Source organism: Penaeus monodon, chromosome 2, assembly GCF_015228065.2.
Source record: "Penaeus monodon isolate SGIC_2016 chromosome 2, NSTDA_Pmon_1, whole genome shotgun sequence".
Lineage (NCBI taxonomy): Eukaryota > Metazoa > Arthropoda > Malacostraca > Decapoda > Penaeidae > Penaeus > Penaeus monodon.
This window is the reverse complement of record NC_051387.1, coordinates 51274238-51291737: the sequence shown is the minus strand read 5'-3', so window position 1 is coordinate 51291737 and position 17500 is coordinate 51274238. Positions and strand designations below refer to the sequence as shown.

At 49.4% G+C, this 17500-nt stretch overlaps 1 protein-coding gene across 3 annotated transcripts in view; it reads left to right on the top strand.

Moving 5' to 3' along the window:
• The window catches only part of LOC119583585 (protein phosphatase 1 regulatory subunit 12A-like), a 73492-nt gene that overhangs the window by 9855 nt on the left and 46137 nt on the right, over positions 1–17500 (top strand). Inside the window, exon 2 of one of the 3 annotated variants that reach the window (XM_037932150.1) lies at positions 10001–10066. The exons of the other annotated variants lie outside the window; for them this stretch is intronic. Within the exon in view, the coding sequence (XP_037788078.1) occupies positions 10001–10051 (51 nt within the window). The 3' untranslated portion in view covers positions 10052–10066. Of the gene's footprint in view, positions 1–10000; positions 10067–17500 lie in introns of those variants that run through there. 3 annotated transcript variants of the gene reach the window in all.

The following is a 17500-nucleotide window of genomic DNA, read 5'->3' as shown; positions in this document are numbered from 1 at the left end:
GTGATTCTTATTTGGGCGGCGTGAGTGTCGTCTGCTCCCCGTGGCCTTTCCCAGAAGCAAGCCCAACCAGCCATTCTAGCGATTCGTACATTATTGCTCTTTTAAAACCTGCCACTTCAATATGAACTGCAGGTGTGGGATCTCCAGCTCAGGAATAGGTGTCATGCATGACATGAGAGATGAATCGAAGGTCTTACTCATTTGGGGCGGTTGGGGGGAATGGGAGGGGTGTGTGGTATAGGCTCCCCGCTCAACTTCCCTCCCCCTCCCCCCTTCGACTTTCCATTCTTATAGAATTCCATTTCCATTTCATTTTTTTCCTTCTTCACTTAACCTTTCACCTTCCCTTTCATCACTCCAGCGATGCCGTGGGGATGGAGGGGCTGTACGCGACACCGTATTTCGTCACTGAGAAGGATACGCGATAAGTCCCCAATGGATCTGTGGGAGTTCTGCCATTTGATAGTTGGGCTTCTGTGCGCTCCTTTCAGCTGCTGCCACCGCCTCCCTTGTCCTCTCGGGATTGATACTCGATAGCCTTTGTCGTTTTTCGTCCCTGCTGTTTGTATTTTGATTTCCAATGGGGGTACATCATTTTTTAACTTGGTTATTGAAGTAGGCCTATCGTACCTGTGAAGTGTGGCAAGCTTCTTAGAATGTCGATCCTTAGAGTTGTATCCCAAGTGAAAGATTTTATGCTTGACCAATCCTAGCAATTTTTAAAACTAATGTCACATTCATCTGGCTACATGTCTGTCCCTGTCTGAATAGATGTCCATATATCTGTCTATCTGTCTGCCAGTCACTCTGCCTTTTCATCTGTATATTTGTTTGTCTATTTGTCGATATGTCTCTCTGGCTATATATTTATCTACCCATGTGCTTATCCATCGATCCGTTTATCCATGTCTATCAAGCCTATCTATCTATATTTTCTTACTCTTCCTGAGTGTCCGTGATTGAGTGTTAGCAAAGCGAGATGAGGCGTAGCTGCCTAAGGTGATGTTAGGGAGGACAGATGCGTGCAGAAGATGAGAGGAGCCGAAGCATGACGGGAAGCGAGGTGGCGGGGGAAGGGGTCTCGGGAGTTTGTTTACATCCGATCTGGTCGAGGAGCCAAGAGCCTCGCTACCCGAACACACCATTTACGCTCACGCAGGCCTGTTTAAAAATCTATTTTTAACTTTGTAATATTACTGGTGCTGGAATTTGATATAGGAATTTTCATAACGCTTTGTATTCGTTTTTTTCAACAAGCCTTTCTTCGGGATAGCTGCTTTGCCGAGGGCTGACCCCTTTTGTCTAGGCTAACGTTTCTCTGTTTTGGGAAGGCCATTGACGGTGGTGGTAGCGCAGACATCTCGATGCGTAAGGGAAACAATCACCCCTGAAAAAAGGTCTCTGGGAACGGGCTGGGTTTGAAGTGAGGGGGATTGTTTATACGGGCAGCACCTGGGGAGGGAATGAGGGGCGAGGAGGGCGATGCGGAGGCCAGGGTACTCGAGATGTAGTGGGGTATCCACGTGGTTTGCAAACGACATTCACGGCGGGTAGTAACCAGCTGTTCGAGTCATGTGAATTTTGGTTAGCAGTCCCCTCTCTTTCGCCCCAGCTCCTCCTCCCTCCTTTCCCGTGTGTCAGCTCATACCGTGACGTGCATAGCTGCGATGGCGCGTGTGATTTCCGGCGGCAGTACCCGTGCGTTGCCTCAAAGGGTGGCGAATCCTATTCCGTTTCCTTGGAAACTGGCGCCGTGATCGAGAACACGAGAGAAGAAAGCGAAAGCAGGGCGTGAGGGGCTTTGTTTACATATAGGCACCTGTGTTAGCATCTCGGGTTACTCGCAGACATGAACCATGGTTATTCACCTACGGGGAATTAGCATGTTTACCCCCGGTAAATGTTATTTGTTGGGGAAGTCCGGTAGAAAAATCTCAGAAAAAGCATGACAGAGCAAACGATCAAGCAAGCACACACACACACCTTCTCGCCTCCATCGCCTTCGCCGCCGCCTTCGCCGATCATTGATAGAGGGGGTCGTGTATGACGTGGCATTTGAGTGAGGGTTCTACTACCTGGTGGCGCGAAGGTCCCGCGCCCCGCACCACCGCCATATACAGCGTGCTCATTGAAACTCGTTTTAGACCGTCGCTCCCTAATTGTCTCTCGCGGGACTCATAGTGTCGCGGCTAACGGGACGCGCGTTATTCGAGGAACCCAGGCCGAACGGTCATCGCGCGTCCATAAGCTGCGGCTGGTTAGTCCTGCAGGATTATTCATTTGGGGGAAGGAAGGGCGAGCGCACAGTCGTGGGCATGGCGTCGCGCCGACTAGAGAGGGCACGGTCGTCCGTCGCTTCGGCCCAGGAGAGAGGGAGAGAGATGACTCACACGGCTAGAGGGTCGGGGGATAGCAGGGACGGGGAGTCCTTGCTCCTTCCCCTCCTGCCCCGCTCCTGATCCTCGGACAGGAGTGCCACGCCCCTCCTATCGTCGCCGAAGAGATGAGTGCCACGAGGAATGCGGAAACATGCACACCGACATCAGTACCGGTACCACCATACTACCAAAACCTAGTCAAGGACGACCACTCCGCCTTGCTCCTCGCTGCGACGATGATCGGGGGAGATAATAGCGATCTCCATTGCGGTCGTGTTTTGTGAGTGACCATTACGTGTTGTCACCCTAACCGACAGCCGAGGGATGTCGCTGTCTTTTCCGCAGCTCTTGACGGGCGCCGCGAATGACTCATGCGCCGCCGAAGGGACAACGTTGGCGCTCGCATTTGACAGTCCTTCGGGCCTGGGGAGCTCATGGGCCTGGGAGAGCCCCTTCCTTCCCTTTCGCCTTGTCTGCGCCCACTCCTCGCAGGCCAAATCGTTTTTTTTTTCTGCGTGCGCGTGATGGTGAGCTCAATCACTCGGGAATTTTTTTTTCTTTCAAAGTTTGCGGTTCATTGACTTTGAGATGGCTTTTGGGCGTTCTTTGCTCCCTTCTCCCCTGTTGAGTGTTTTTCTTCTGTTGTCATTTTCACAGTCTGTTACAAAATATACCTTCGTGATACTCGGTGTCAACATCATGACTAGTATCATCATAGTAGTAATTATATTAATGTTGATAAAGTTAATGATGGATGTTATGTCATGACGATCATGGTTATCATCATAATAATGGTCATCATGATCATCATATTGATATTAGTAGTAATGTTAATAATACTATTGATAATGATAATGATCATGATATATATTATCAGTAGTAACATTATTTTGGTTGTGGATATAATTTTTTTAGATTATCACACCATCAGTTATCATAATGATGACTTCTGATTGTTATGTTATTTATTATTATAGCAGCGAGTGGTATCTGATTAGGATATGATGATAACTTTATATTTAGATCGTCGTCGTCGCATCACCATCACCATCACCATCACCATCATCATCATCACCATCACCATCATCATCATCATCATCATCATCATCATCATCATCATCATCATCATCATCATAATACAGTTATGATTACCATTATCATTATTCAGTTACGTAAAAATAAAACCCATGTTTCACATCACCATAGCAATGTAAGCATCCATGACGGGAAAAGCAAACACACACGGAATAAGGCGGGTCTTGGGGTTAGAGTTTTACTCTAACCCCAAGACCCGCCTTATTCCGTGTGTCTTTCGATCCCTTAGAGGGGTGTTTCCTTGGATATTACTGCGTATTCATATTTCGTGCTTTATGTTATCCTCCACCCAAGGAACATCAACATGTAAACCTCGCAAACAACATGCATATACAGAACAAGCACGCGCAGTTTGATAGGTACATTTACTGAACATACACATTCATATTAACATTTACTTATTGTCATACTTATACTCGTACAACATATGCTTACATGTACGTACGTAGAAGGCTTACTAGCTATTTTCTTAAAGAAAATGAAATTTTTGCTCATCTTTAACGGTCATATAAGTAGAATGAATGAATTAAGTTCATGAAGATATAGGACTATCTGGTTGAGGATGCCTCGTTTGTTTTTGTGTCATAAGGGCCGATACATGTATTTTTTCTCCTCTACAATGCCTGGAAAGAAGGATGAATCTACCCATCATCCACCTCCCCCTCCCTTTTTCCTCCCCCCCTCATTTCCTGTTCCTACCCCTTCCCCTCCCTCCCCCGCCTTCCCATGTGTAGGATACCCCGTCGTATGATAGGTGTGGCACGGCTCACCTCCGCCACACACAAAAAAACTACTTTGGGCTCAGTGCCAATGGCAAGAGTGGCTCGTTCCCGCCGCTGGTGCGTTTTGGCCTCACGTTCGTGTAGCGGCTTGCCTTTGCCATTGTTTCTTTGCAACGTGGAGATGTTGCATGCATCGCGTCGGAAGAAGTTACATGGCGTATTTCCTTGTCTGGCCTCGCGGTCTCTTTCAGTTAAGGGAGGGAGGGGTGTTTGTTATAGGAATGAGAGCCATATTTGCCTCGTTTGTGGCGAAGGGGGAGGCAGTCTAGTCCGTCGCTAGTGTTAATAAACTGCCTTCTTGTTTACCATCTCCGGCGGAGTCAGCGCAACTCTTCTCGTAGAGCGGTTGCCAGCTAACCGATTTGGGACGATTAAGTTGCATATATGTATATATGATTCTTGTTTTCTTTTTAGGAAACCTGTAGTGTAAAGGCTTTTCATAAATCCGAGCTATAATCTCCCGCCACGCTGTTTTGGTTTTCCGACGGATGGATCACAGGCGGGGCGCAGCGAAGTATAGCGCAAAGGAATGCTGTGCGCTCTGTTCCCGCAAGGGTCCGGCGCCAGTGCGGAGACGTGCCCAGGTGAACAGCACATACCGCCGCGTGGTTGGGGGAATTGGCCGTGCTGCTGTGCTGTACGCCGCGCTGGTACCGATGCTCTTCCTGCTGTTGCTGTCAGCACCTGTTTATCAGCCGTATACAATATAAGAATTAGATGGGCTTGTTCTTCATGGATCTCCGTCCAAAGTTCGTGTATTTTAGTGAATTGACTTGGTTGACAGAAGGCAAGACTCGGTCATATATGAGACGACCATGCCAGAACGCCGGACATCAATCCTGTTCAACTTGGCACGGCGTTGATCCGGCTGTCACACCACCTGCGCTAAAGTTACCGGCCGACGTGGCTGCGGCGCTCGCGTTGCGACACCTTGCATTAACACGGCGGCTAAAGCGAGTGCGGTATATTGCCCCGGATGCCTTGAAATTTACAACAAGCTTTGAGATATCTCAGCGAAGAGGTTGAAGATGCGAATCGCTCTTTTTCTTCTTTCTTCTATTTTTCTTTATTCTTATTTTCTTTTTTCATCATCATCCTCTCTCTCTCTCTCTCTCTCTCTCTCTCTCTCTCTCTTCTCTCTCTCTCTCTCTCTCTCTCTCTTTCATTCTCTCTCTCTTTTTCATTCTCTCTCTCTTTTCATCTCTCTCTCTTTTTCATCTCTCTCTCTCTCTCTTCCTCTCTATCTGCTCCTCTCCTCTCTCTCTCATTCTTTCTCCCTCTCTCTCTCTCTCTCATTCTTTCTCCCTCTCTCTCTCTCCTCTATTCTTTCTCCCTCTCTCTCTCTCTCTCTTCCCTCTCTCTCTCTCTCTCTCTCTCTCTCCTCCTTCTCTCTCCCTCTCTCTCTCTCTCTCTCTCTCTCTCTCTCTCTCTCTTCTTCTCCTCTCTCTCTTCTCTCTCCTTTTCTCTCTCTCTTCTCTCCTCTCTCCCCTCTCTCCTCTCTCTTCTCTCTTTTCTTCTCTCCTCTTCTCATTCTGCTCTCTCTCTCTCTCTGCTCTCCTCTCTCTCTCCCCTCTCTCTCTCTCTCTCTCTCTCTCTTCTCTCTCTCCTCTCCTCTCTTTTTCCCCCTTTTCTCTCTCTCTCTCTCTCCTTCTCTCTCTCCACCCCCCGCCCCCCCCACGCCCCCCCCCCCCACCCCCCCCCCCCACCCCCCCCACCCCACACCCCCCCCCCCCCCCCCCCCTCCCGCCACCGCCCACGCCGCGCCCCTCCGCCACACACACACACACACAACACACACACACACACACACACACACACACACACACACACACACACACACACACACACACACACACACAACACAACACACACACACACAACACACACATACACACACACACACTCAACACACACATACACATACACATACACATACACATACACATACACACACAATTCGGACGTAATGCATTGACGATGGCTAATGAGATGAGATGCTTCTTGCAACAAGATGACGCAGGCAGCCAGAACCTAATTCTTTTCGCGACTTGAGTCCTCTATACTTGAGGCGTAGTTAGGAGTGGATAGGCGGTTGCGGCTGAAAAGGTTAGGCGTGGGTGGATATCCCTGCGTGGGGAAGATATCCATGTAGGTAGGGGATGAGTGGCTCGGTGGATCATGGCATTGTCCGCCGATTGCTTGATTCGATATGCGTTTTAATGTGTGTGTCTGTGTCTGTGTGCGCGTACGTCCGTGTGTTAAGTTTGTGTATGGGAGACAGACATGCAAACATAGAAAGAGGGGGAGAGGGAGGAAGAGTTTTAATCTAGTAGAAGCAGTCACATAGAGACGGTAATAATGATGACGTCAGATATAAGTATGTTGTCATTCCTCTTATCCCGGGCTAACAAGGGTCGGTCATGGCCCTTGGTGGCATTTAAGCATAATATACCCGTCTGCCAGCGGTGGCACACCTGCCTACCATGAACCAGGCACTTGTGGGCGTCAAGAGGGCGTGTGACGCACGCCCACGTGTCTGAGGGTGGAAGTGACCTCACCCTCAGCCCTTCATCATCCTCGCATTATCGTCCTCCGCCCTTTTCGTCAATTGAGGCAGTTTTTGAATTCATGCTTTTGTTCTGTTCCGCGTGTCGTCCACAGATGATGATGGTGGTGATGTAGTGCATGCAGACTTGCTTTCGTGTTTGTGCTCCTTCCTGTTGCCTTTCGGCACAACAGCTTCCGTGACTTCTTTTTGGTGTTAAAATAATTTATTTCTCTTATTGTAGCGTCTCGTCTTGGGGATGAATTACAGTCCGTTAATATTTGTTTAATTAATCGCTGTTTATAATAACTGACATTCAAGAATATAATAAAAAGTTAAAACAACAATAAAGAAATCAAATCTGTATATGTAATAATTACACATGTATTAGGAATCATGTATTTCTCCACATCGCATACCGAGCAGGAAGAAATTTGAAATAAGAGACTTGGCCAGCGTATTAAGTTTTTTCTCCATTGTATGATGCGTGACTGTAAACGGATCCAAAAGTTGGTATGGTAGGAAAGAGACAAAGAGACAGACAGACAGACAGAACGCAAGAGAGGGAATTAATCTGCTTTGGTCGTGTAGGCCTACTAGGTATTTACTTAACCTTTTTATCGTGATATATCCTGACGTGCATCCGGCACTCCCTCTCCCCCCCCCCCTACATATAAAACACACACACACAGAGGTTCTTCAAAGGTCCTAAGCTTGGTTGAAATGTACTGTCAATGCACGAATCATAACATTTGTCAAAATGGACGTGTTTGGTGAATAAACAGCAGTCCGGACGCTGTTCGAAATATGAATGCGCATTTGTAACCCGTGTAAACAGGTTTTCATTTAGGGGGACGCCTTGGAAGACCGTGTAAACTGACAGAGAGGGTGACGGCCCGCATCAGTCTTGCTGAGGTTCAGAGCAGACACCAGAGAGTAGTCTGCTAGCATTCATGGGGAATCATCACGTGGTCGTGGTATTTTTCAAAGCTGCTTTACAAGAACAACAGGACATGTTACGGAAGAGTATGGGGTCTTGATATATGTTTTTAGAGTTCTTGCTCCGTATTTAACCCTATTTCATTTGGCAACGTTTGGGTTTTACTGCTATAAAATGTGATTGAAGTGGCATAAAATTTGCATATTACTCCCTCCCCTAGTCCTCACCACCGTATTACTTTAATGTAGTGGATCTGTATTTAAATACATGTGTGTGGAGATTGTTATACAAGCATAATGCAGTAACACACAGGTTACGGGTGTGTCGTGTAAAAAACTGGAATGAAGTTTGTGCGTATAAGGACCGAGAATGGCAAATTCATGCATATCTGCTTCTTACTGGAAAGGTCGCGATATTTATAGAAGCTAAAATACAGTGGCTTAAAGGGTATGGTGGCTTGGGGCGAATTTGTATTTAGTGCTGCGCAGTCTCTGGAGTGGCATAAATCACGGGCGGTGATGTATAGTGTAGAGTGGAGGGAAGAAGAGTGAGGCCTCAAGTGCCTGGTCACCTGCACTCCACGCTTGCCTCACCTCGGGTTACACTCGCGAGAACTCGTATCTCGCGCCGCCCTGTCGTTTTCTCGTTCTCCTCGTTTTCTCATTTTCCCCTCTCGACCCCTTGGATCCGAGTCGTGCTCTCGCCCTTCTCTTGTTCATCCGAGCTTCCTCCCGGTCTCGGGTTCTTCCTCTCATTCTGTCGACTTCCTCGGTCTCTCGTTCTCCCTCTGGCGTTCAACCGAATAAGCGAACTGGGCATGAGAACGCAGCTAGAAAATTCTCACTGGCTACTACGTTGCGAAAGTGTTAAGAGAAGAGAGGTGTATATAACGAATAACACTAAACGTGTGTGTGAGAGAGAGAGAGAGAGAGAGAGAGAGAGAGAGGAGAGAGAGAGAGAGAGAGAGAGAGAGAGAGAGAGAGAGAGAGAGAGAGAGAGAGCGGGGGGGAGGGGTCACGAGTTTACAGTTTCCTAATAAGGAAGCGACTCTGCTCCTCCACGCTCCCGCCGACGCCAACGCTCCGCAGCCTTCTTTCCACCTTTTTCTTTCGCTTCTGCGCTTCTTTAGTTCTGTTGTTTCTTCATGCTCTTCTTCGTTATTACATTCGTTCTTCTCGCAAAATCTTATTTCACCTCGGTTTCTGGTCCTTCTACTGCCGCCTCCTCCTCTTTCCCCTTTTCCTTCTCCCGTTCCCATTATGTCCTCTTACCTTCCTGTTACCCTACCTTCCCCTTTCCATTCCCGCGTTCCCGTCCCTTTCCCTTTCCTCTCCCCCCGTTCCCCTACCTTCCCCTTTCCTCTCCCCCCGTTCCCCTCCCTTCATTCCCCCCGTTCCCCCCTTCCCAACTCTTGTCATTTCTCTTCCCGTTCCTCCCTCCCTTCATCTCCCACCGTTCAACTCTCCAGCTCCTTCCCTCTTTCCATTCCTCTCCCATTCACCTCCTCCGCTTTAATCTGACCGCCTCCCTCTCCTCCTCTTGTCCATATCCTCTCCCCGGTTCCCTACTAATCCTTCCTCCTCCTCCCTCTCCCTCCCCCTCCGAGTTCCTCTCCTCCATTTTTTCCTCCTCCTTTTTTCTAATTTTTTCCTCTCTTTTTCCCTACTGTCCTCCTCTTTCCTCTCTTTTCCTCTTCCCTATTTCTGTTTTCCTTACTCCTCCTTTTTCCTCTCCCTTCCCTCATTTCCTCTTCCCTCATCCTTCCTTTCCTCCTCCTCCTCCTTTCTCCTCCTTTCTCCTTACCTTTTTCCTCCTTCTCCTCCTTTCTCTCCCCTCTTTTTCCTCCCCCCTTCTCTCTCCTCCTCCTCCTTTCCCCTCCTCCTCCTTTTTCCTCCTCCTCCTTTTTCCTCCTCTTTCCCCCTCCCCTCCTCCTCCTCCTGCTGCTGCTGCTCTCCCCCCCCTCCTGCTAGTGAGGCAATCGGGTGTACGGTGACAGACAGACAGGCAGACAGACAAAGTGAAACAATCACACCCGTTGTGGCGCGCGCTTATGGTCTTTATTTTGAATATTTTTATTGCAGAATTTTATGCATTTCTTTATTTGACAATGTTGATTGTTGTTACTAAGTATATTTTCCTCGAATGTTCCTCTGGCTGATATTTATTACATTTTTTTCCAGTCATTTTGGATTTTCAAGTACATGTAATATAATCAGTCTTTTCAATTTTATTCTAATTATTGTTTTTTTTTTTATTTCAGGTGAGTGTTTCCGGGGCATGGTCATCATCTTGTGGAGATTGTGAGTGTTAGGTTGTTGACACACATCTTGTAGGGGAAAATCATTTGTAGATTTTTAGATTAATGATACAAACTAATTAATTTTTAGGTCAGTCGGGCTGCCCTTTGGGTTAAAATAAGGGCCTTTTTTTAAGCTCCTCCCTTCTGTTTCTTATTTTTCTTTATCCTTTTCCGTTTTTTCTCCTTTCCTCAGTTTCTCTCCCTCTTGTCCTCACTTTCTCTCCCTCCTGTCCTCACTTTCTCTCCCTCCTGTCCTCACTTTCTCTCTCGACGTTACAACCACTTTTATTTCGACATAAACCCTATCCTCCTTTCCTTGCCTACCACCTCTCTCCTCCAGCGGACAACGTGCTTCTGAGAGCTTGACGCCCACTAGGACTTTATCAACGCTTCACGCTGCTTTCGCTCTCTCCGCCGGCTCCCTCTGTCGTTTCTCCCCCCCTCCCCTTTCCCTCTTCCTCTTTCCCCCTTCTCCTTTCCCCGAATGAACGCGCTTGTGGCTTGAAGGAACAATGCCTTTGCACAGTGCTACACACAAGGCCAGGTGGGACGTCGAAAAAAAAAAGGGAGAGGAGTGAGAGAGAAGGAGAAGAGTGAAGAGAGAGAAGAGAGAGTGAGAGAGAGAAAGAGAGAGAGGAGAGAGAGAGGATAGAGGAGAGAAGGGAAGAAGGAAGGGAAAAGAGAGAGAGAGTGAGAAGAGAGAAGGGTGAGAGAGAGAGGAGAGGGGAAGAGGAGGAGAGGGGAGAGGGGGAGAGAGGTGGAAGAGAGGAGAGGGGGGAGGGGGAGGGGAAAGGGGGGGCAGAGAATGGAAGAGAGAGTGGAAGAGGAGAAAGGAGGGTTTTGGAGAAGAGAGAGAGAGAGAGAGAGAGAGAGGAGAGAAGAGAAGGAGAAGGAAGAGAAGAGAGGAGAGGAGAGAGGAGAGAGAAAGAGAAAAGAAGAGGAGGGGAAAGGGAAGAGAGGTGGAGGAAGAAGGCAAGCAGATCAGGGATTTGACAGACACATAAGCAAGCAGGTGAAGGCACAGCTACATAGGCAGACATGTGAAGGCACAGACACACAGATAGGCAGATGAAGGGACAGGCACTTAGGCAGGCATATGAAGGGACAGGCACACAGCCAGGCACACAGCCAGGCAGATGAATGAACAGACACAACCAGGCAGATGAAGGTATAGGCATACAGACAGGCAGATGAATGAACAGACATAGGCAGGCAGATGAATGAACAGACATGGGCAGGCAGATGAATGAACAGACATAGGCAGGCAGATGAATGAACAGACATAGGCAGACAGATGAATGAACAGACATAGGCAGACGGATGAATGAACAGACATAGGCAGACAGATGAATGAACAGACAGGCAGACAGATGAAGAACAGACATAGGCAGACAGATGAATGAACAGACATAGGCAGGCAGATGAATGAACAGACATAGGCAGGCAGATGAATGAACAGGCATAGGCAGGCAGATGAATGAATAGACATAGGCAGGCAGATGAAGAGAGGCAGGTAGCCAGACAGATGAAGGCACAGACACCCAGGCAGACAGATGAAGGCACAGACACCCAGGCAGACAGATGAAGGCACAGACACCCAGGCAGACAGATGAAGGCACAGATACCGCGGATGAGGCAGGCGGAGAGAACAGATGAAGAAGTACAGATAAGCAAGCAGACAGGCAAACGAGGTGGGCGGACGTATTATTAGGACCTACATTCAGAAGAGCAGAGGCAGACATACAGAAGATGGGATGAATAGCCGTCGTTCTGCCTCAAATCAAAGTGACTTATGTGCCCTTCGTGTGTAATGCTCTTTGGACATCGTTAGCAACACAGGGATTTGGGAAGAAGTGGGACGCCCCTCCCCCTCTTCCTCCACCCCTCTTCCTCCACTACTCCCCGGCCTCACTTCCAACCCACTCCTTCCTCTGTCACCCCCTCCCTCTTGAGGCTGGTAATGTCACGAGCTGCGGTTATTGCTGGTTATTGCAGGCAGATGGAGTTCCCAAAATGTATTTACTTCAGTCGTTTATTTGTTTCATACATTCAGACTCCCTGAGATAGAGGGGGCGGGGTAAAGGAAAGACGGAAGGGAAATGTTGGATTGGAATTAGAAAAAAGAGAGGAGCTTATAGGAGCGAGTGAGTGAGAATCAGGTGGAAGGAGAGAGAAAGATTAAAAAGGGAAAGTGAGAGAGAGAGAGAGAGAGAGAGAGAGAGAGAGAGAGAGAGAGAGAGAGAGAGAGAGAGAGAGAGAGAGAGAGAGAGAGATGGGGTGTGTGAGTGAGTGAGTGAGTAAGTAAGGGGAACAAGGGTTAAAATATTGTACAAGTGTGTGGCAAGGCTGCTGGGCTTGTCGTGACGTCACGCGTACGTCACCTTCTTGAAGGTTGCTCACTCTCCCGCCTGCCCGCCCGCCCGCCCGATCGCCTCCCCCACCATCCCTCCTCCCTCCCCCTACCTCCATCCCTCTCCCCCTTCCTCCATCCCTATCCCAACCCAATCCGAGACTACGAATGGAAGAGAGCCGGCCGCCCGTGCGAGATAGGTGGCTGGACGACTTTTACCGTCTAGGGGGTTAAATATCGGCCATATTGGGATTGGAAGTGGCTCCCGCGCCCTCTCCTTTTTTTTGTTTTCACTGTATCATCAGTGGCGAGGCGGCACCGGCGGTTGCCCTTGTCGCCAGAGAGGAGGGGGCAGAGCATGGAAAGGCGAGAAGAAGGGTGGAAAGGCAAAAGGGATAGGAAAAAAGTGGGAATTAGAGTGGATGGAATTTGTAGGTGGGGATGGAGAAAACCGAGAAAATGCAATATAAGAATGGAGATAAAGAGGGAGAAAAGGGGGTGGAGAAGATGGGAAGAGTGGAGAAAAGAGAGAAAAAGTAGAAAATGAAGAGCCATAGGAAGGTAGGAGAACGAAAGCAGAGAATAAGCTCGTGCCATTTTCCTTAGTAGCCGAGAGAACACCCATGGCGCTCGCCCAGCTGACTGCAGCAGCGAGCACCATCTCTCGTTATGCGTAACGAATGATATTTGCCTGGCTTATTCGGTGCGTTGAAATCTTGATTTTATTGAACTCTCACCAAGTTGGTAAGTTCGTCCTTGATTCACATGTTGTCAGTGTGGTCTGTGATCTTTTGCCTTCGAGGCTGCTGTATATGTTGAGTCAGTAGCGGTTGCAGCAAAACTGTTGCCTTCCAGTATGGCACTGAAACAACCACAAACGTTGACGAAAGCCTTGAAATTGAAATTTGGGTCCGTGAATAATCTTGTTTGCCATTAAAGCGGTTTGTTTGCAATGTGTAATTTTGCCCATAATACTGAGGATGTGCTGCTGTGTCCTGACAACGGTTGTGCCATACTCGTTGTGGGTTAGAGCAATAGTCAACGACCACAGTAGTGGAGGCGGCGGTATGGGGTGGGCGGGGGTGAGGAAGGGGTCTTCTTCAGCTATATAAGTCAATTGACGTATCTTTTGTGTCGAGACCAGTTCTACTGCTGGTATTGGCGTCCCATTCACTCTCCGAGCCCGGCACCGCCACTGGCCCATGACTCTCATCTTGTAGGCTTTTTTTTCCCTCTTTCTTTCTATCTCTTTCTCACTGTCTGTGTGCCCCCCCCCCCCTCTCTCTCTCTCTCTCTCTCTCTCTCTCTCTCTCTCTCTCTCTCTCTCTCTCTCTCTCTCTCTCTCTCTCTCTCTCTCTCTCTCTCTCTCTCTCGTACCGTCGATAAGTTTATTACACTGGAATTTATTACTACCCAGTTATCGCAGCCTCGTTAACTAGTATGCGGTGGGTGGGTCGCGAAGGGGGTGTTCGGGTCGGACGCAGTTTCACCTCATATTGTCTCGTCTTCAATGGCGGGACCGAAGGGCTGGGGTGTTTAAAGGGCTGTATTCAATTGTGGGTGGTGGGTGGTGAGCGATGTTGGGATGTGAGTGCGTTTCGATTTTGCCGATTGTTACCTGTCATTGTACCTGTCAACTCCGTTTTATTTCGGCAGTGTTTCGTTTCTTTTCTTTTTCCATTTTTTATTTCATTTTTCCTCGTTTTCTAAAAGCTGGCGACACGTATTGGTGCAATGTGCAAGGCTCATTCTTCTTTCTCACTGATATTATCTTTTTCGTTAATCTATTACAGGAAACAGCATGGGGTCCTCATAATTTCAATTTATCGACGGGACAGTGTTTTGGTCTTGAATATATGAATGGGTATCGTAAGTAGTAGGGGTGTTGCGTGAGTGTCGGGGACTCGCCAGCTCACCTCTTATTGTTTTGCGGGAGGGGAGCTGGCGCGGTGGTTTCGGTAGCCTTTTGTCTCGCTACTTTCATTCAGCAGTTTGGAATTGTTAGTCTTTTGTACCCTTTGCTGTTGCGGGAACTTGGTCATGGTGGTAGTGGGGGAGGGCAAGGAGGGAGGAGGGTATGGGAATTGAGAATTTTTTCTTTCTTTGTGATCGACTCGTGATACGGATTAAAGATTCATGGATTAAATGGTTAAGACAAAATCTACTTCCTTTCGAAGTAATGTGTTGTAGTCCTACAAAGGGAGGCTCTTTTTTGTTTCAGGTAAAATCGTGTATTCGATGTTATGTTTCTAGGCTTATAATATTGAAGTAAAGACGATAATAGAAAGCAGTTTTACAATTTATTTTAAGTCACACAAATATAGGTAACAGGTATCGGCATATAAGTCCACATTTAATGGCGACCATTAAATCAATTCAAAGGAAATACAGCATATGCTTAATTAAGGACCTGTCAAGAAAGGTCTAGTAAACGAGAGTGAGCCTCGCTCTAGAGTCCAGACTGAGCAGTTCCCATGATGGTCATGTTTCCTCTATGGCGTTGGTTGAAGGTCAGCCCATAATAAACGTTGAACCCTTAGAACCAGTGTAAACAATCGCCGCGAGGTCTCTTGAGGCTGCAGGAGTGCTACGACGTCAGAGGATCTTAGGAAGATAACAGACGCTCTTGGTGGGACGAGACCTTATACTAGAGTTCAGGACATCGTTGCAATTTTAACGTCAGTCTAACTCTATAATGTCTTTGTTTTTTTCTTTCATATGATCGTTTAGTGTTATTTTTTTCATTAATTAACGAATCTTGGCTTCGAAAAAAATATTTATTTTTATGCAAGGCTAATGAAACTATTTTTTTATCTAATGAAGTGGAATATGTAAGGTCATGTGATCACACCGGGATGGAGAGTGGTGGTGAAGGCTGGCGAGGGCGGTGGCTAGATGTAGATGTATCGAGAATATATAGTGGTGAAACGACTGTATGTTGAATGTTTAAACTGAGGTGGGGTGATTCTCCGTGCAATGCTACATTGTAATTCTAGAACAGGGGATATTGCAGTGATATTCTTAGTCTGGTGTCTGTGCTAAAGTCGTGAGGGTGAGAGGAATGTAGATGGTGAGAGCGATAGAGATTGTGCAGCCGAGATGAGGGTGAGTGAGGACAGATGGTGAGGGTGAAGTGCGATGTGGGTGATGGTGAATCGCCAGATGGTGGAGGATTGCGAAGCGAGGCCAGGCGAGGGCAGGTGGTGGAGGTAGGTGGTGCGGCGCCCAGGTGGCGAGAGAGGGGAGCGCACAGATGGCAAGGAGAGATGATGAGGCAGGTCGGTGAATGCGGGTAATGAGGAATGGTGGTGGTGGGTAAGCTGGTGGTGAGGAATGGTGAGGACGGTAGATAGTTAGGCACCAGGTGGTGAGAGATGGTGAGGGCGGCTGGGGATGGGAGAGAGGGAGGGAGGGGCGGGAACCGAGGCACCAGGTGGGTCGCCAGGCTCTGTCAATGACGGGTGAGTCATCGCTCGTCTCGACCTCCTCTTACCTGCACTCTGCCTGCCTTGCCGCACCGCCGCCGCCTCCTCCTCCTCCTCCCTCCTCCTCCCCCTCCTCCTCCTCCCCCCCTCCTCCTCCCTTTTCCCCCTCCTCCTCCCCCCCCCTCCCCCTCCTCCTCCTCCTCCCCTCTCCTCCCCCTCCCCCTCCCCCTCCCCTCCTCCTCCTCCTCCTCCTCCTCCCCCCCTCCTCCCTCTTTCCCCCCCTCCTCCCTTTCCCCCTCCTCCCTTCCCCCCTCTCCTCCTCCCTTTCCCCCCCTCTCCCCCCCCTTTCCCCCCCTCCTCCTCCTCTTTCCCCCTCTCCCTCCTCCTTCCCCCCTCCTCCTCCCCCTTCCTCCCCTTTTTCCCCCTCCCCCTTCCTGCTTTTCCTCCTTCCTCCTCTTCCTCCCCCTTTTTCCCCCCCTCCCCTCCCCTTTTTCCCATTTTTCCCCCTCCCCCTCCTTCCTCCTTTCCTCCTCCTCCCCCTTCCCCCCTTTTCCTCCCCCTCCTCCCCCTTTCCCCCTTTTTCCTCCCTTTCCCCCTCCTTTCCCCTTTTCCTCCTCCCCCCTCCTCCCCCTTTTTTCCTCCCCTTTTCCTCCTCCTCCTCTTTCCCCTTTTCCCCCCCCCTCCCCCTTCCTCCCCTTTTTCCCCCTCCTCCCCCTCCGTTTTCCCTTTTTCCCCCTCCCCCTTCCTCCCCCTTTTTCCCCCTCCTCCCCCTTTCCCCTTCTCCTCCTCCTCCTTCCTCCCCCTTCTCCTCCTCCTCCTCTTCTCCCCCTTTTCCTCCTCCTCCTCCCCCTTCCCCCCCCCCTCCTTTTCCCCCTCCTCCTCCTTCCCCCTCCTCTTCCCCCTTCCCCCTTCTCCTTTTTTCCCTCCTCCTCCCTTTCCCCGCTTTTTTTTTCCCCATCCTCCCCCTCCCTCCCATCCTTCCCTTTTCTCCTCCTCTTCCCCTTTGTTCCCCCTCCTCCTTTCCCATTTCTCCCCCCTCTTCCCCCTTCCTCTTCCCCCTTTCCCCCTTCCCTCTTCCTCTTCCCCCCCCTTTTCCCCCTTTCCCCTTTCCCCCCCTTTTTTTCCTCCTTTCCCTTTCCCCCCCCTTTTCTTTTCCTCCTTTCCCCCTTTTCCCCCCCCTTTCCCGTTCCCCTTTTCCCCCTTTCCCCCCTCCCCTTGCTGGCCTCTTCTCCTTTCCCCCTCCTTTTCTTTTTTTCCTCCCTTTCCTCCTCCCCCTCCTTTTTTTCCTTTTTTTTTCCCTGCCCCCCTCCTTTCCCTTTTTCTCCTCCTCCTCCTTCCTTTCCCCCTTCTTCTCCTCCCCCCTCCTCCTTTTTTTCTTCCTCCCTTTTTCCTCCTCCCCTCCCTTTCCCTTTTTTTCCTCCTTCTTCTGTTCCCGCTTCTCCTTCCTTTCCCCCTCCTCCTCCCCCTCCCTTTCCCCCTCTTCTTCCCCCTTTTCCCCCCCCCTTCCCTCCCTTCCCCCCTCCTCCCCCTTTTTCCTCCTCCCCCCTCCTTCCCCTTTCTCCCCCCCCTCTTCCTCTTCCTCTTCTCCCCCTCCTTTTTCATTTTTCCCTTTTTTTCCCCCCTTTTTCCTCCCTCTTCTCCCCCCTCCTCTTCCCCCTCCTCCCCCCCTTCCTCCCCCTTCCCCCT